Source organism: Salarias fasciatus, chromosome 15 (assembly GCF_902148845.1).
Source record: "Salarias fasciatus chromosome 15, fSalaFa1.1, whole genome shotgun sequence".
NCBI lineage: Eukaryota > Metazoa > Chordata > Actinopteri > Blenniiformes > Blenniidae > Salarias > Salarias fasciatus.
In genome coordinates this window covers 20,386,315-20,404,684 of record NC_043759.1, presented here as the reverse complement: position 1 = coordinate 20,404,684, position 18,370 = coordinate 20,386,315, and the positions used below count along the sequence as shown (strand labels likewise).

At 42.5% G+C, this 18,370-nt stretch overlaps 2 protein-coding genes across 2 annotated transcripts; both read right to left on the bottom strand.

Annotated features, from left to right (window-relative positions):
• Positions 1-2,675: 2,675 nt before the first annotated feature.
• On the bottom strand, positions 2,676-6,696 carry LOC115402337 (vascular endothelial growth factor A-like). Its single transcript, XM_030110848.1, has 6 exons — positions 6,663-6,696; positions 6,381-6,577; positions 6,226-6,302; positions 6,100-6,132; positions 5,956-6,021; positions 2,676-2,861 (listed from the first exon to the last, which is right to left on the bottom strand). The coding sequence occupies exons 1-6, from the start codon at positions 6,694-6,696 to the stop codon at positions 2,825-2,827; spliced, it is 444 nt and encodes a 147-aa protein (XP_029966708.1). The 3' UTR covers positions 2,676-2,824.
• Positions 6,697-11,431: 4,735 nt separating this feature from the next.
• actr10 (actin related protein 10) lies at positions 11,432-16,645 on the bottom strand. The gene is made up of 13 exons (XM_030109617.1): positions 16,468-16,645; positions 15,423-15,495; positions 15,245-15,327; positions 14,855-14,963; positions 14,445-14,552; positions 14,228-14,295; positions 14,039-14,118; positions 13,408-13,443; positions 13,071-13,150; positions 12,883-12,956; positions 12,719-12,800; positions 12,076-12,277; positions 11,432-11,996 (listed from the first exon to the last, which is right to left on the bottom strand). Exons 1-13 carry the CDS (start codon positions 16,542-16,544, stop codon positions 11,815-11,817), a joined length of 1,254 nt encoding a protein of 417 aa, XP_029965477.1. The 5' UTR covers positions 16,545-16,645; the 3' UTR covers positions 11,432-11,814.
• Between the last annotated feature and the right edge of the window lie 1,725 nt (positions 16,646-18,370).

The following is an 18,370-nucleotide window of genomic DNA, read 5'->3' as shown; positions in this document are numbered from 1 at the left end:
CTAGGATGCAGTTGGCAGACACATTAAAGGGATACTTCAACGTTTTGGCAAATTGGCCCATTTAGCGCAATTCCTTAGTCATTTTAAACAGCAGACTTACTGTTTTTGTGAGGGCGAGCTATTGTTTATTCAGAGGTGAGTCGGGGAAGGTTGTCGGGACGGACACAATGGAAGTGGGCGGTATTTTTGCTTCCCCTCGTCAAACTCATCAAATACACAATCCAACAACCCCAAAACACTTTGGTGGACACGTTATAGTCCGCACATTCACTCCGCTGTGAAATATTAATGCAAAATTACCAGATTGAGTTGTTTATGCGAAGATTGCTAAGATGGAACTACTTACTAAACATGGCGTCTGGGCGTAGTGATTTCAAAAGAAAAAGTAGTTCCCAGTATTTGCTTCAGTGTCGCAACGCTACAAAATTATTTGTTGGTGTTCCACAGCGTAGTGAATGTGCGGATGATAACGTGTCCACCAAAGTGTTTTGGGATTGTTGGATTGTGTATTTGATCAGTTTGACGAGGGGGAACAAAAATACCATTGACTTCCATTGTGTCCGTCCCGAAAACCTTCCCCGACTCACCTCTGAATAAACAATAGCTCGCCCTCACAAAAAAAGTAAGTATGCTGTTTGAAATGACTTAGGAATTGCGCTAAATGGGCCAATTTACTAAAATGTTGAAGTATCCCTTTAAAGGTGCATTAAGGAGTTTGCACATTTTATGCAAAACAGCGGCCCCTGCAGGCCTTGGGCATAACTGCAGCTTAGTGAAACACTCGTGCCTGCGGCTTGCATCCATGTACGTGCTCGGAAGAAGGGAATTCCTTCCTCGCTCTTTTAGTTGCGCTCGAGTAAAATTTAAGTTTCTTTTGCCTGGTGGGGTCTGTGCTGGAGCTGTGGCAGTGCTAGAAGCCAGTCTTTTCTTACTTTCTGGAAGATCCATCCTGAACACCGCTCGGTTGCTGCTCGTTAAGCATCTGGCGGAGTAATGGCGGACAAAACGAAACCTAAGGAAATCAGGCCAGCGGGAGCATGCATTAAGTCACATCATCTCTAATTCTCCCCAAAAAAATTCTGGTGCCGGACCGGCACTGCAACTTTCAAGTGACAATTTAGTGCTGTTAGCGGTACTTACAATGAATATGTCAGGGCACATTCTACACATCATTGAATATTTGTAACATATTTATGGTGGAAAATAAGTATTTTTAAAGTTGAAAAACTCCTTAATGCACCTTTAAGTCACTGCAGAGCTGGTGGTGGGGTCAAAGGTCTTGCTCAGGGACCCACAATCGTGACCTGTCCACTGCAGTATTCAAACCTGCACACTTCAGATCCCATGTCTGCTTCTCTATCTGCTATTTTTCCAACTTGCATAAAGCTGGAGTCAACGTGCCTCTTTTTTTTTTTTTTTTTTTTCTAAACATGTTTCATCGAACAGCAGCACCGGGCTGCATCTGGGAGATTCTCAACAAGCTGTTGCAGATTAGAGAGAGTTTGAAGCTGTGTCATCGATATCGATCATCTATAAAATGTCCCCTGTCTCTGAGAGGCCCCGTTTTAACCAGCACACAGGAAACAAATCCTGACTGACTGTGTTTGTTCCAGAGTACAGAGGTTCCATCATACTGTCACTGATATGGACCGATGAAAGCCCCCTGTCATGGCCCCCTCTCTAACCATGGGGCATAAGGGATTGCTTACCCTGCCTACCCCATCACAATACCTCTGGATACTCACACCACAAAAAGCTCTTTCACATGATTGACCCTTCCCTGTTCTGCAAGCTTTTACAAAATGGATAAGATTGTGTTATCTGTTGAACACCAAAACCAATATTTCTAAATACTATAAGACACATTGAATGGCCGCTGTTTCCTCATCGCAGCTCGGAGCTGTCTACTGTGCTCAATCGTCCTCTTTTGTGGAACACTATGAGGAAGCTTTCCAATTAAATCAAACAGCATCTCTCTCTCATCTCACATGTCTCAGAAAGGCTGTGAATTCAATGCAGATCAATAGACAACAGCCACCCCTTGTGCTTTGCCAACTGTGTGTTTACTACAGAGGGTGGCCAGATAAAGAGCTCACTCAGTGTCCTCACATGTTACTGACTCGAACAGTCTGCAAATGCAAATGTAGATCACAATGAAGTTCTTTGTGTTTAGAGCGCATTTTATTGAATAACAAACATTTCATGTCTCATATTCAGGCAGCTCATCAGAGGACAAAACAGTAAAAAGTACAGCTAACATACATCGAGTCAAATATGGTGATTCCTTTTGATCATTGTCTTTGCTCTAAATTCAAATGGGTTTCAAAGCGATGAAAGTCATAATAAACACGGAGTCGTGGAGAGCACCTCTGGCCTCTCTTTGAATGTTGAGACTGATCTGACAGTTAATCAGTTAAAAGTTAATAATGGATGAAGGCTTTAATCCTCTTCTCTGGTGAGAGAAAAGCTCAAAGCATTCCACCCATTATCTTCATGCCTGTGTACGCTCCTATCTACTCTGGAGCCTATGTTTTCAAAACTTCACACAACAACTGTTAGATCTGGAAAAAAAAAACTGACACTGGTTTTGGTCCGAGGCAAATACCAGCCAGGGGTGAGGAGGGTATAAAGACATAAATATCTAGTTAGTTGGTTTAACTGTTGATTTAAAAAAAAAAAAAAGAAAACAAAAAGAAAAGACAAGTTCACAATCAAGAGACAAAGTTTTGTTTGGATGTCAAGGGATGCACGAACAAGAAGATAAAGAGTCGGATACGATCAATAATGTGTAGTTCACAGTTCAATGTCACTTCTCCAACTCCAGTCAGTGAAGATTTATCTTGTTGTGAGGAAACTGACACCTAAAAAACAACAAAAAACACAATTAATAGGTTTTGAATTGGTACCATTGCATCTCCTCTAAAGACAGTTGGTATTATTTACACATGATTTTAATGAGCTGATCCATACAGACGTGAGATCACGTCAAGTGTTTATCAAACCTCGTTCATACACCTTAAACTAAAAGACTGGTTATTCACTCTGAGTATATCTCCTCTACTTGACATCATGCTGAGGGGAAATGGCTTATAGAATGCATAATTAAATCAGATAAGAAGAAAAATAGTCAATGAAGAACAAAGATTCTTCACACTTCACAGGACTACAATAATGATTCTGAGCAGAAAACATCCAGAACCTGATGTTTCGTCCTCTCCAGCGCTCCAGCGCTCCATTTCTAAGTTAAGCTGTATTATTTTTGACAGAGTATTTAAAGAAGCATGAAATCTACCTCCGTATTGATTGCTGTTGTGACAAAAAAAAAAAAAAATATAAAAGGAATCTGAATGAGTTCATTTAAGCTTCCTAAAACTGTGCAGCATGCAAGGCAGTTGGAAATTACAGCGTGTCTGCAGGTTATTAGACTCAGCGATGTGCGAAATGCAATCTCAGCATGACAAATCACCCAAAATGGGCATTTTGATGCCTACATGGATGGATTTCAAGGCCGGTTAAATAGAGCCGAGGCTCAGGTGACCGAGGGGTCAGAGGTCGCCACAGATCAAGCCGATGTATGGAGTCACATGTCCTAACAGTGCAAAAAGGTAAATAGTGCTGCTGAATAAACAAAATGAAAGCCTAACTGGTCACAGTTAAGCCGTAACAGGGAGTGTTTATCCATCCTCGGGATTTAAATGTTATTTATCTTTCTGAATCTGATGGAAGAAGTCAAACCCCGGCTGCCACTGTGTGGTCTTTTCACCACTAAACACGGGTTTATGAGATGGGACAAACATCACAAGATCATTCAGAGTGGTGCACCGGTGTTATATGACCAGAGAGGAGCGACAGCAGCAGGACCACACAAGTTCCTAAAACCACCACCAAGAAATATGAATTCATACTGCTTCAGCTTGCTTTGAGACGCTGTTTTCTAACAGGGAGTGGACGAAATTGCATTACAGTGACAAAGCAGCCATGTATAGTGTCGGCAATAATAAATAATGGTAAAATCATACATTCAGTATGCTATATTTTGATTGATTTAACTGTTTTCTCCACAGCGATCAGAGCACCGGCCACCCAAAATGACACGAAAATACAAAGTGAGAGCCTGAGGTTGCGTTGGATCGACAGCTTGTGTGGTCCGCCAGGTAAAATTGCTGTTTTTGTCCTCAGAGTCTGGCAGCTTTGAAGCCTGCGTCTGTCTCTGTTTCTCATTAGGAGAGAAAAGGCTGCCTGACAACAGATTAAAACTGTGAAAATATAACCTAAACAGAGCGTAAACTTCGGCGGGCCTCCTTTTGGGTGGTCAAAAGATACTGAGTTACAGAATGTTGGGTTTTAGGTTGCTGTTTATTCAAACTGAGGGTGTGGTGACTTTTATCCGATGAATGTGATGTGGGTACTTGAGCACACGACTCTATTTCAAAATAACCAGTGTCTTTTTGAAAGGAAACACTGAAAACGTGCAGCTTCCTCTTCAAACAGTTGACCTAGTTTGTTTTGGGGTTTTTTGGGCGAAATTTTGGCCATAAGTAACAGATTCACCAATGTCAAACATCGACCGTCCCTCGTTTCTCCAAGAGGCAGGTGCTGTTATTTTAATTATTGATATTGAGGCCAGAAGGACGTCTACCCATCGGTCCAATCATAATGCTACAACTGGAGGAATTACGACAACACAAAGTCATACAGATAAATTGGATATTTGTTGAAGTCTTGTTTCTTTTGTATTGCTGCCTCTGTGTTTCTTTGTTGAGTTGTGGTGGGAATATTATATTTATTTTTTTTCTACAAAGGAGAAACTGTTTGCAGCATCTTGCGTTATTGCACAAAGGGATTCTTTCAGGTGTGGTTGCTTCAGTTCAGCAGATCTGATAAGAAAGAAGGTGAACCGGTTCAATTATTTTATCCAGGACACAGAAACAAGCTGAGAAATACCTGATAACTTGCATGTAAATATTGATTTTTCTGAAACGGAACATGACTCCTGTTCAAGTCATGGCTGTATGGGTTTTCAAGTCTCAATCTCATGCAGAAAATGTGAAAAACTGATCCGTATCGTGTTACAGTTGCTTGGTTTACATGTAAAATCCTTCTGCATAAAACAATGGAAACGGTTCTTGGATGTAGGTGCGGGGATGGGTGATGTAACAATAGAGGAGGAAGCAGAAAAGATAAATATGAAGCAGTTGAAAGATGAAGAAGAATAAAATAGAATAGAAATACATTTATTCTCTTTGTTTCAAATCAGTAAAAAGCCTTTCAGGGTTTGTTTCTCCTTCTGAATGGGAACAAGAGAGAAGAGGTGATGGGGAAGGTGTGAGGGCTGAACAACGTCTCGGCATTTTAAAAGCAAAGTCATTGTTTTTTGACTGTATTTAGATTTTTAACCCTGTTTCTGATGTTTCATGTGTTTTCATTGCGGACTGCCATTACAAAGTGGTTGCTTTGTGTGTGTGTTTAATTCAAACGTCACACGGCGGCCTGTTTACGGTATGCTCTGCCACCTGCTGCAGGTTCTTCCTGTTCCATTAATGTATGGCTGCAGAGCCACACGGTGCGGCTGCTCTATTTCTGGGTTCTCTGTGCCGGTAACCGTGTTCTCTTTCTCCTCTGTTGTCAAGGCAGCAAACGTGGCGGTGCAGAAACTCCCATCATGACGCCTGAACGCCGCTTAAGTTACATGTTTAGCTGCAAACGCCAATGCCAGATGAGGCGGCAGCCTGCTTTCATTATGAAATTATGAAATCAGCCTGAATGAGACTGTCAGGCCTGTTGAACCGTCTTGTTCTGTAACAGTCTTCATGATCTGACTGATGTACAGGCTCAACCAGAGTTCGAGGTTTCGAGAAGAGAGGCGGAACACCGCAAACAAGAGAAAAAACTCTTGACTCTGTGTGTGTGTGTGTGTGTGTGTGTGTGTGTGTGTGAGTGTGACCACTTTCTTACTTTCCACAGCCGTTTGCTGTCTTCTTGTGTTTCCTTCTCCGCGGCCTGTTCTTGATAAACTCTGTGCTGCGATGCAACGAGAGCAAAGAGCAGTCAGGATACTGATGTGGTCATGCCTGGTAAATAAAGCGTCCCTCTACCAACCTCTGACTGTTTGGATGCTGTCTCTGACGGGCTCTTTAAATTGAGGGGGGGGGAATGAAAAACAGCTGGCAGTTAGATCAGCTATTAAAAATTCATATTTACACCTGCTGTTTATCTGAAAATTACCTGCATTCACATTTCTGATGCTCAACAAAGCTGATCTCTGCACTGTGTTTGGATCTCAGGGGAAGAATCTTCACCACCTGGGGAGCAGAGCTCAGCATGAGAGGAGGAAACACCTGGTGTTTGAGTCGACCGGGTGACCGAGGCCCTCGCCACACCTGGAGGGTGACGTTGCGCTCCAGGGTCGGCTGGCACTCCAGGTTCTCGTCCCCACAGCAGCCGGAGCATCGCCAGAGTGGGACGCAAGCGGGTATGTAGAGGTGCTCCACGTCTTCGGGGAACTCCCGCTCCACGTCCACCAGCTGCTCCATGGGCCGACACATGCTCTTGGCCAGCACCTCCCGGAAATCCATCACTGAGGAGGGGACAAGCCCACTTTGAGAGCCAGAACCATTCTCAAGAGGTCGAAACTCCTGATCTGTGGAGGTTAAGAGCCTCACCTTTGGAGCGGTTTTCCTCTGCAAAATGTGACATCTGCAAAATACATTTAGAAGTGAATGAGAAAAACTGCAAGGCAAGTGGGCTGTGAAGCAGTGGGCTGAAGTGAGGATGCTGGGAAAATAAACGCCACCTTCAAACATGACAGGCACAAACACCATGCAACAAGCTGATCTCACCAAGATCCAAGACAGGAAAGTACGCAAAGTCTGTCCACTTTAAGGCTGTCAATTTATTTTAGCCTTCTTTACTTAGCTGTCTTTAGGAATTAGACATTAACTTTATTTGTCTGTCAGTCTAATTTCAGTTTGCACAAGAGATTGTGCAAACTTGTGTTTACCTTTGTTAAGTGCCAAAAAAATATAAGTACATTCTGAAAATAATTGGTTCTATATATTTTCAGGTATCATGAGCAGCCTAGAATTTTATCAGGAAAGTAAGTTTATCCTGAAATACTATCTTTCATAGCACTATTATTCAAACCAATGTGGCCAAAATGTGGTAAAACTGACTTTTTTGCAGCTTTTAGTGTGCCTGTTCTCATAAACTCGCTCCTCGTGGTGTAGTACCACAAGCTCAAAATACAAGTTATCTTCAGCTGGTACTTTTATTGAAATGAAATTGACCTGAAGAACAAATCTCATATTATGAAAATTGAAAGTGAAAAATTAGAATGAAAATCTGTTTTAAAACAACATCTTGTATGAAACAAATATCATTTTTCCGTTATTTGATGAAAAACAGATAAAATGGGAATATAAAGAGGACCTGCACCTTGTTAGGATGATTTTAATTACATGATAAAAGGCTTGTTTTGCATAATGTGGCTGGGAAATTCATCAAAAATGATCCAGAGTAGTCTTTTTTGAATAAATCTTTTCTATCCTAGATGTGCAGCGATGCTTATTTTCTTTGATGGATTTAATAAAGTAGTAAAACGCAGACGGCATTAATATGGCTGAATCAGAAGGCGCGGAGCTCCCTCTAGTGGTGAACATAAGCAAGTACAGACTGTATGAATTGAAGGAACTGTATGAAGGAAGAGCGCCACCACGTGGCTCTTGGCAAAGCAGAAAATTTGATGTAATATGAGGCTTATTATCACAAGAACCCAAAACCCCTCAAACTATCCAGAGAATAACAGCGAACAATAGCTTCCAGCCTCACCATGGGGACTTTGATGCACCATAAACACAGTTAGAACAAAGACGGTCCTGAAAAGTGTCCCGAAACAGCATGATTTTGTGGGAGTTCTCACAACCAAGGCCCCCCCCAAACTCACAATGGAGATGTTCTTGGCTCCCCTTATATTTAAGAAATCGGCTATCTATTTCTGCCTCTTCGCCTCACTGCCTCCCTCCTGCTCTGTGAGCATGAGTGGGAACGCCGTCTTGTAAATGTCACACGCAGGGACAGCGGGTTTTAAAGTAAGGCTTTTTATGTTTATGGGAGTCAGCTTCTGCCAAACACAACAGTAAATGCACTGCATCCATTGATCTGGCTGCACTCAGCAGCTGTGTTCATCACATTATACAGACATGCAATGCAGGACAGTGGAGTGGGTTCACGCTCAAGGTAAATATAAGTGTAACATAAGGAAAATCGTGTGGTTTCCTTATTGCCTCTCTTTGTCTTTAGTAGTCTAGTTTTCTACTTCTCAGGGAAAAACCTCAGTATTTTTTTATTATTATCATTTAGTAAAAACTGTCAAGAGAAATATTCCTGATCCAAGTTGTGCTTGGCAGACATTTCCATACTTGCTGTTATTTTTTGCATCTCTCTGTGATTTCTGGTGCTGCTCTGGGGCCTGCCAGAACTGATTCCCTCCTGGTGAGCGAGTGAGGTCTTGACCTTTAATGTGGAGGATGCATGTTTTAATCCTGTTTGCAGCAGGAAAGGCATCCAGTGTGAGAACCAGCAAAGTCTTTCTATAACTTGATATGTGCTGACCAATGTTTTTTTTTCAAATTGCATTAAATATCTACAGCCAGAATCAAGAATGAAGTCACTTAAAGTAAAATGGCTGGTCAATGGGATTTGTCTTTTATCAATAACAGAGGTCTCAAACATGATGAAGAAAAGGGAAGATTCAACCAAATAAAACTGGTCTAGGAGCACAAAACTTATTTAACCTCCATACTGAAGATGGCACAGTTCATGAACTTAGTTGTTCTACAAATAATGAATAATGTTCATATTAGAAAAGTAAAATTATAAACAACTAACATTGCAATGTTTGAACACTTTCTTTTCTGTCTAATGTATTTCCACAAACAAGTGACAGATAATTAAAAAAAGCATCTCACTTTAAATTAGAAAACAGTATCAGTCACTGTCCCACAGTGTTGTTCCTCATGTCACTGTTGATTTAAAAAAAATGTAGAATAAAATCATCAGAATGGCAGAACTGTTAATAATCCAAGAGTTTAAACTGTCACAATGAACTATTTCCAATACCAATTTGCATTAGTACATAAGTGGAAAAGGCTTTACCTCCTTATAAAGTCAGTTCTATTCACACATGAAGTGCATCTATCTATCTATCTATCTATCTATCTATCTATCTATCTCTCAGCCTCTGCATCCTCCCTCCATTGCATCCTGTCCTGGTTTACCTGAGCAGGTAGGAGCAGCAGCAGCAGAACCAGCAGTCCAGACGCTCCGGCCAGACTCCGCATGCCGCCGGTGAAGAGCTTCCTCCGGTCTGGGAGCGGGAGAGAGGCGGTCCGGGGGCTTTTAAAGCGCGTCCGCCACAGTGCGCTCTCACGAGGGGCCGAGCGCGCGCGCCACACGCATACGCCAATCAGCTGCTTAATGGTCCAGATGAGACTTCAGCAGAAAACGGATGGAAACCTCCCTGATCGTTACATCACTTTTACCTTTCTGGTTGAATCTAATTCAAGCTGTTTTGTCTCTGAGGAGTGAAAACGGTAAAAGTCAGTGGAGCTTTTATGGTTTCTCCTTAAGTATTTGCAGTTTTTACCTGATGAAACATTTTTTGAAAATGATAGCGACTTCACTCTTAAGAATTGCTGTCTTAGTAAAATTTAAAATCTTAACAATCGTTTCTGTTGTGTCAGAAAATGACATAGATGCAGGGATCCTTGCCATGTTGTCATTCCTGTTTTCTAACAAACACAGGAGCCCTCACATTTATTAGGCCGGGGCTCAGATGCGCCAGTTTGATTTACGGGATAATTCATCCAGCGTCTCCTGAAAGGCCGTCTGTGGAGGAGATAAAGGAGATGAAGATGTGTTCACCTTCAGAACAGTTTACCTTTGATGGTGTGCTCGATATATTAATTGTGACAATAATTGAAATATGAATAATTCATTCTCCCGTGTAGCTGGAAAGCAAACACAGTAACTCTGCAGTGAGAAAGTTGAAGAAGACTGTTAGCAGTGAAATCTGGACACATAAAACCTCTTTGCAAACGGACAGGGCTCCCCCACTCTGAGGGGGGAGTCCCCTTCCCAAGTCTGCGTTCAGACAGCCAGAGGTCAGATGGACAGCTGCTGCTGCTTCCTGTCCCTGGGAACCACCAGGACACTCCGGTCCCAGTTGCATGCGAAGGAGGACGGAGTTCCCCTGAGCCAGAGCAGGTGGGAGAGAGCAGCTCTGGATCCTTCAGAGCCGTGCAACCAAGGTTTTAATGACTTCTCCAAAATCACTCAAAAACTAAAAGAAAAAAAACATAAACTTCTCTAGGTTCACCTGCTGCTGTTGAAGATGACGAACGAGCGAGACTCGCACTTCCTGCAGCTTCAGCACCGCAGACTTCACTTCTCAGCGTTTTGTTCCTATTTCTGTCCGGGCGATTAAAATCCAAACATCCTCCGATTTCCCACACTTGTTTTGCCAGTCCGGAGCTGCCGCAGGTGCATTGTGGGTAATGCTACTGGGTTCCCAAGCCGTTACAGTAGCCAGACGGAGAAAACACTGAGTGATTAATGTGGCCCAAAAGGCCAAACAGATGCAAGTCCAGCCCAGTGCGGGCGGACATCAGCGAGACGTCGAGGCCGAAGCTGAACAAGCACAGAGACGCACACTCTGATGTAAACACATTCAGTATATCTGATCCGCCGTCACAGCAACACTTGACCATGTAGGGACATATGCATCAAACTGTTCTACAGCCCAAAATAAGGTGTCTGATTTGGATGGATGAAAGACAATTCAGACGCTCAGCGTGGAGATTGACACTGCGTTTAAATGAAAACCTGATTGTTCTTTGCTGGTACTGATCTCTCCAAGTAATCTTCGTCCTGAAAACAAATCAGCGGTCACCTCTTCACATGTATTTTCTAAACAAGAGGGAAAGAAAGACAAAAAAAAAAAAAAGAAGTCTCGCTGAAGTCTGAGTATTTATTTGTTCTGACGAGGGTTTGGGGTTTACAGTGTTCTCCTCTGCAGAGCAGTTCTGATCCGGCGTGTAGAAGCAGGACGGTCTTCAGGTGCAGCGTGGAGGATATGCAGCAAACTCAATACTTTTCACGCTCATCTTCTCGATTCAACATTATACACTAATGAGAATACAGTCGAGAATCTAACATTATTTCTGCTGGTAAATTCTAAAATATCCTTCACACTTTCTCCTTAAATGTCCAAAAATACACGCAATGATCAGGAAAGACAGCGAGGGAGGGTGCCAGACTTTTCACACAGCTAAATATAAACAATAAATAAAGCAATTTATTTTTCCTTTTGATGGAAACCGTGACTGGACATGAGCGATAAATTCCAATTAAGCATTAAACAATATCCTTAAAGTGTGTCTCCAATTATCCAAGTTCTTTTCCAGTATTTTAAGGATTTTCTGTGTGTTAATGTACATTTTTTTTGCGTGTGTAAGGCATCCAAACTATTTCCTTTTCAGCACATTGTTTTGTTTTTTAGCCTAAACTCCAACAGCAAAAGAGGAAGTGAAACAACGGGAGACTTCAGCAGCAGCAGGTATGGCTGCAACACAGCACATGGAAATATTACAGATATCTAACACTGTATGACACTTTGTGCAATGTGACTGGAACTGAGTTGAAATCTGCTCACCAAACTGGTCCGGACAAAAAAAGTCCAAATGACTACTCAACACTAAGAACGCCTGTCGAGGAAGATTAGTGAACTGAAGTCTGAAACCGTGTTGCGGTGAAGTTCTACTTCTCGGTGGAGAAAGCTCTCTTCATGAGCGGCGGGGGCGTTTTCCCCGCTTCGTAGAGGGACTCGGGCGGAGGGGAGCTGAGGCAGCACCAGTCCGGGATGCGGCCCGTCTGGTTGTAGTAGTCCCGTGAAACCGACCTGCTGCCCAGGATGTCCTGGAGGGCTCCGAAGATGGCGCCTGCAGAGCGGTTCGCACACGTTAAAGAGAGTCCCTGACTTCTAACCAGTCGGATTTGAAGCTCTGTGTCATATCTGACCTCCGAGCCAGGCGGTGCAGTTGGGTTTGGCCGGTGGAGCGTGGATACGGAAGCTCTTGCTGGCCAGCACCTTGCTGTACTTGGGCTTCTCCACAAGGAGGCGTATCTCTGCCAGGAGGCGGTGCAGGAAGCCTGGCAGCATGGCCGTGCCTCCGATCACCACCAGATTCTCCGAGAGCACTTTACGGGTGTCGATGGGGCACTGAAATCACACCAAACGACGTTTTTCATACAGAATCGATAGAAACTCATCACTGAATTCACATTTCCTGTTATCGAGTTCAGACGGTGACTGCTCGATTCTGTCGTGTGTGCAGATATTCCTCCGTGTCCTGAAGCAGCCTCTTGACTCCAGGTTATTCCGAGTAGAGCACAGACTGAAATTTTAATGTTACAGTGAAAATTTAAGGCTGCTGGTCTGAGATTAATCCGGTCGGACGGGAGGTCAATATAAATCATCCTCGCCAAAGATCCTGCAGGCTAATTAGGCACGGAACAGGTCCATCAAAGAGAAAAAGTAATGAGGCAAGAATTTAAAAAAAAAAAAAAAAAAAGAGTCAAGATCTGTCTTCCTATCAAGGTTATATTTAAAAAAGGATGAATATAATATCATGCTATGACTTAGGAAGTCACTTTTCTTTACCTTCACCAGGGCATCAAGTATGAGAGAGGCCACACTCTTCTCCTCGTTGTCCTGTTCAAACAGGATCTCCATCACAGAGTCCCTGGAACAAACAGAAGTATTCTCAGAAATGACCAGACGATAATTTAAAGAGGACGCAGCAGAGAAATGGGGTGCTGTAATACCTGATAGACCCTTTGACGTGCAGGATTTTTTCACCGTCGAGAGGGTAATCCACATCTGGAGGAGGAGCTGGACGCTGCAAACACATTCACAAGAAAGAATCTCTCAGACGTGACCGTCTCGGTGAATCTGAGCGCACGGCTGTGTTGATAGGTCCAGAACAACGACCGGCATACAAGCACCTTCTCACCTCTGCTGTGCCGTCCAGGTTAAATTTGGCCTCCTGGATCTTGAGGCCTCGCTGCAGGTCACTGACGAAGCAGGTTCTGACTGCAGGGAACAGAAAACCATCATCATGGACGGCCATTCAAATCCATTTCCTTCACATTTTTAATAACTAAAGCAAAAATACTGACAGGGAGAACTACACAGGTCAGGTTTGCTGCAGTAACACTCCAGGGGAGGGTGGAGAAGAAGCAGCTGCACTACTGAGGTGTTCGAAAGACCAGCGCTTCATTCACTTTACTGCTTTTGCATTCAGATTACAGCTGTAGACAGAAGAGCACTGTAATAAGAGTCAGACTCACCCTTGATGTCCTCCACAATCTCTTCTGGGATGGTGCCTGAGGAGCAGACAACAGAATTACAGCAAAAGTTTTCATTTTCTGAATTTTTCTTGGTATTATTCTTTCACTTCAGACGTTGAATGAGGCGGAATCAGCAGTGGGAGAAGTGTGAGCCGACTCTGCCAAGGACAACAATTAAGCAGGAATGCTTGGAGTGAAATAAAAGTGGGCCAAGACTCACGGCTGCTGTTTTAACAACATGGTACAAAATATTTCTTTTTCTTTTTTTTCATTGGCTCTTACAGTAGAAGTGTAGACAGTGAAGCGAGTCAGTCTGCTGTCTGTTTTAATTATTGAAGCTTGTGTGTGCTGCCTGTCTCAGCGTGCTTCAGCTCCAGATCTTAAAGCTGAATACAACAAACCAGTTTGGTTCTGTACGGCAGGAAAAAGACTGGAAAGAAAAAGAGACTGTACATACATATATATAATTCACAATTTTAAAAAGGGATCCTTGATATTGTCACACTGGAAGTAGGTCTTCTTATAAATAGTAAATGATGCACACATTACATCCCTAAGCTCTCCAAAACGAGCCTCACAAATGAGTGTGTTTGAAAGACGGAGACGGACGGAGTGAAGCGACGGTGAGTACCGATGACAGCCGGGACGCTCTGCCCAGTGGTGGTGTCTGTGTCCACAGTGCACTGCTCCACGAGAAGTCCGTCCAACTCTCTACAAACACAAACACACATATGAAACACATGCAGCTATCACAGGCCGTTCAGTTGTCAACGGTTCAACTATTCAGACTGCACTGTGTGGATTAATTAGGACTACTCACTTATGGATGGCTTTACCGCCCAGAGGTAAAGCTTCCCAGGTTGGCAAAATAGGAGTGCACTCATAAACCTGATCGAGCACAGTCAAGGAATTCACTGTAGACATCCTAGAAACACTTCAACACCACAACAGATTTATGAAATATCACATAATCGGAGCCCAGTCCACAAAGTATCCAGCTAAACCAGAGAGAATGTGAGATGGTGGGAGAAGGATACGGGCAGCACCAGGGTCTCTGTGTACCCACAGTCCATCACCAACGCAGAGTTGATACCCAAAGTCATGACGGCCATAAGGTGACTTGGAGCAAACAACACAGAGGGAACCTGGAGAAGATGAGCAGACCACATAGTTTAACGCAGATTTTGTCCAAAAGGTTACAAATAAAGCATCAAGATGTTCAGTGTTGATTTTAAAGAGATGCACAGTATTGACTTCCTAACACCATGGAGAGATTACATGAGCATGGCCTGGCAATGTAGCAAATGACCTGTATTTTTTAAGGGCAATTATTACAATTATCTCTACACCATTACCCCATAGGGCAAATCAGCAATGTGTACTGCAAACCTGTCCCAAATCTGATCTGGAGCTTTTTTAAAACATAGTTTTGTCCTTATTTTGGTACCTCAAACTGTTTGAAGAAAACTTTGGTGAGAGTCTCCCTGAAGTGGGATGGGCAGAGGATGGACTCGATGATGACCACTCTTCTGTCGCGAGGGTTCACCAATAGGTGCCTGAAGAAAAAGAAAGAGTGGAGGACAAAATCTGAGTGGCCAGGGCTGCACCGGGCTGCAAAACTGTACAGTTCTGCGTTTTACATCATATTCGGGTTGTAAAATATTTCCATGTAAATAATAAGAAATATCATAATGCCAAAGTGACATCACTAATCCTTCTTTGTTGTAAACAAACAATTAAAGAGTTTATATTTCTATCATATTTATTTTTTGCACATGAAACAAACTAATTTTTCTCTCAGTAATTATATTCAAAACTTATTTCTAGCAACTCTTACCTGAAGTACAGTATGTGGATAAACTCTTTGAGGATGACATAAAGCTCTTCTGTATTGATGTTGTACTGAACCACTTTGATGGCCTGAAAGCGAGACATCATTTACCAAATTACTAGACTTAAAAAAAAGAAAATGTATATATCATTAACAAATTAAAAAATGCAGTGCTGAGTTTCACCTGTTGCTGTCCCGGTTTCCGGATCTCGCTCGGTATTATGAACCTGGGCCCCGTTTCCCCTGCAAAGCCGCATCTGCAAGAAACAACAGCAGACAGTGTCATTAAATACCAAAACATTTGCCCCAAAGCAAAAATAATTCATGTTACCATGACAACTGAGGCCCAAAGCCTAAAGTGGAGCACATCCTAGTTTAGGTTTGAGACCCTAAGCTGCAGCCGTATATACACAAACTAACAGTGCATCTACCAGTAAGATCAGACAAAGACTTCATTATTTAACAGGAGGAGAGGAAGTCTTTTGATACCCATGTGACTCTCCTCTGATCAGTCTCTACTAGCAAGTTCATACACTGAAACCACACTGTTCAGATTCTTAAAAATCTTCACTAAAGTGACAATTGTAAATACACTAAATGTTGTGACACACGTGAGGAACAATGACACGTGACTTTTAGAATCAGGCAGCTTGGAGACCAGATGCACATGGTAAACTATTTAGGTCACTGAGACAACAGTCATTGGCAGGAAGGATTTTAAGCTCACAATATACAGATGGTAGCAGTCCGTCCTTTAATCATAAAACACAATTAGACTTATGCTGCTCTATATCGATGGCTCCTAATAAGAATATTCCTCCCAATAAGTCTTTGCTCATCTCACATAAATTATGCAGTGAACAATAACGGAAGACCCTCAGCTGTACGCAGCTCAGTGTACCATCGTTTAATATGGGATCTTCAGTAAATTGAATTGATCAGGGTACAAACAGTGTTGGTGCATTTTGTTTTCATCCTGCAGCTAGTGTTTACTTCTTATTTAACATTAGCGTTGACAGCTCCAGTCAAACTAGCACAGGGTAGCACAAGCGTGCATAATGCACAACCCCCAATTAAGACGCGTGCTTGTGACATTTATCCATCCCGCTGTTGATAAAATATCTTAAAAAATGAGACAGATCAGGCAACAAATCGCATTATTTCTCTTATATTTACGAGTTAGCGTGTGATGCTAGCGGTTAGCAGGGCGTGCTAACGGGGATACTCACTTTGTGAACGCTGCTCCTAAATCGATAACAATTGCAGTCTTCTCTCCTCCACTTCCCAACCCATCAAATAATGGCATTTTATTGTTTCCTCTGCCTTTCAGCAGCAGTGCAGTATCTATTTAGCGACAACAGACACAAACTAAGAAATAAATCTGTTGCCTTCCTGTTAGCTTGGGCTGCGGCTCCAGGAAGTGACGTCACACAGGACGGCCTTTAAAAATAAAATGTAAAATGTGTTCTAATGCAACATTATTGTAGAGACAAACATCTTCCATGTAGTGTAAAAACAACTAATAAAGTTGTTTATGAGCAAAGTATCTTTTGTTGGTTTGTCTTTCTGTTAAATTGACAAAATCGAACTCCACAAAACGGGTCTTTTTTTTTTTTTTTTTTCATTTTCCCTGACTGGCAAAATGGATTTACTGCTCAGTATCCTTTTTGTTCAGTGGGCTGAACTCTAATTGACCCTGACTGGCTTATGATTAGACCATATTCATCAAATTCATCAAATCTACAGTTCAGGACAAAGGGTTAAAAGTCAGGATACCTGCCAACACTCCTGCATAGTATGTTGAAGTGTAATGCTGAACAGGTGCCCTGATGACACTTCCACACCAAGAAATGGTAATAAAAATGAGTTTAATGAAACTAATATGAGGTTTTTTTTTCTTTTTAAGTTTTTAGATGTTCTTCATTTCACACTGCCAGGATGAAAAATGAAAAGAAGTTGGGACTGAACTCCAACTGCGTGGACCCCATGGGTGGCAATACGGAGCTCAGTGCATCATCTGGTGGCGGAACTTTGGTATTGCAAAGAGACAACAGCGACTGACTTGAGGAGCGCTGACTTGGGTGCTGCCAGGGTCATCTGCCTGGGGTGAGAGGTCATCGGAGGATCGGTAACTGCTCACAGAAAAGGAGGTGAGGCTTGAAGACAAACGCCTTTGCAGGCCTCCCATCACAGCCTTGTGGTTCAGCGGGCCGGATTGGGCCAGTTTTGGCCCACGAGCCTTATGTTGGACACTCCTGCAGTAGATGAGTGAAGACTGTGGGAGACTCCACTGGCATCAATGCCGAGCAACTTCCACCTGGACGATAGCAAGAGAGGCACGTCAGTCCCAGAACAGCCTTACTAGATTTTAAATTAAGATTCGACAACATGTCAAAGCTTCACGAGATGTTTACAAGTAACAACACTCACATGTCTGTCATCCAGGAAAGCCAGCGCCTTGGAAATGTTGTTAAGCTGGAAAATGCGATGAAAAGATGACCTTCTGTAAAGCTACGAAGAGAGAGAGGGAAAAACAAGCATCATGAGAAATAGTGTTTATCTCCAGCCATTGATCTTCCATCATGGCAGATCACCAACCTCAAATTCAAACCCACAGAAAGCAGCCACTTTACCTCAATCACATGTTTCAGGAAATCAGAGGACCGAGACAACAAACGAATTACATGCAGGAAAGCCTCCAACTAGACCTGTTCTCACTGTGAGGAGAAAGTTGGACTCACAGCATGGCTTCATATGACTGTTTCATGGCCTGAAACTAATCCTTTGTGGCCACAAAATACTAACTTGATCTCCTGAAACATCAGTTTGTGGTCAGGATGTATAGTTTTATTTCAGGTGTCTTGAAGAATTGTTATGCTGAATAAAACTGGTTTATTTTTCAGTTTTAAAGCCACCACAGGCCCCTGATAACCACTTAGTTAATATTCAGGCCATCTCTTCATTTGTTTTAGTCTTATTTTTTTATTATTATTATTGTTTCTACACAGAGTTTGCATGTTGTTCCTAAGCAAAACAAAAAATTAAAAAAAAAATTTTTTTTTTTCGGTTTCCTCCCGTTTTGCTTTATAATCCTTCAGCTCCTACAAGTGAAGGAAACATGTTCACATACAG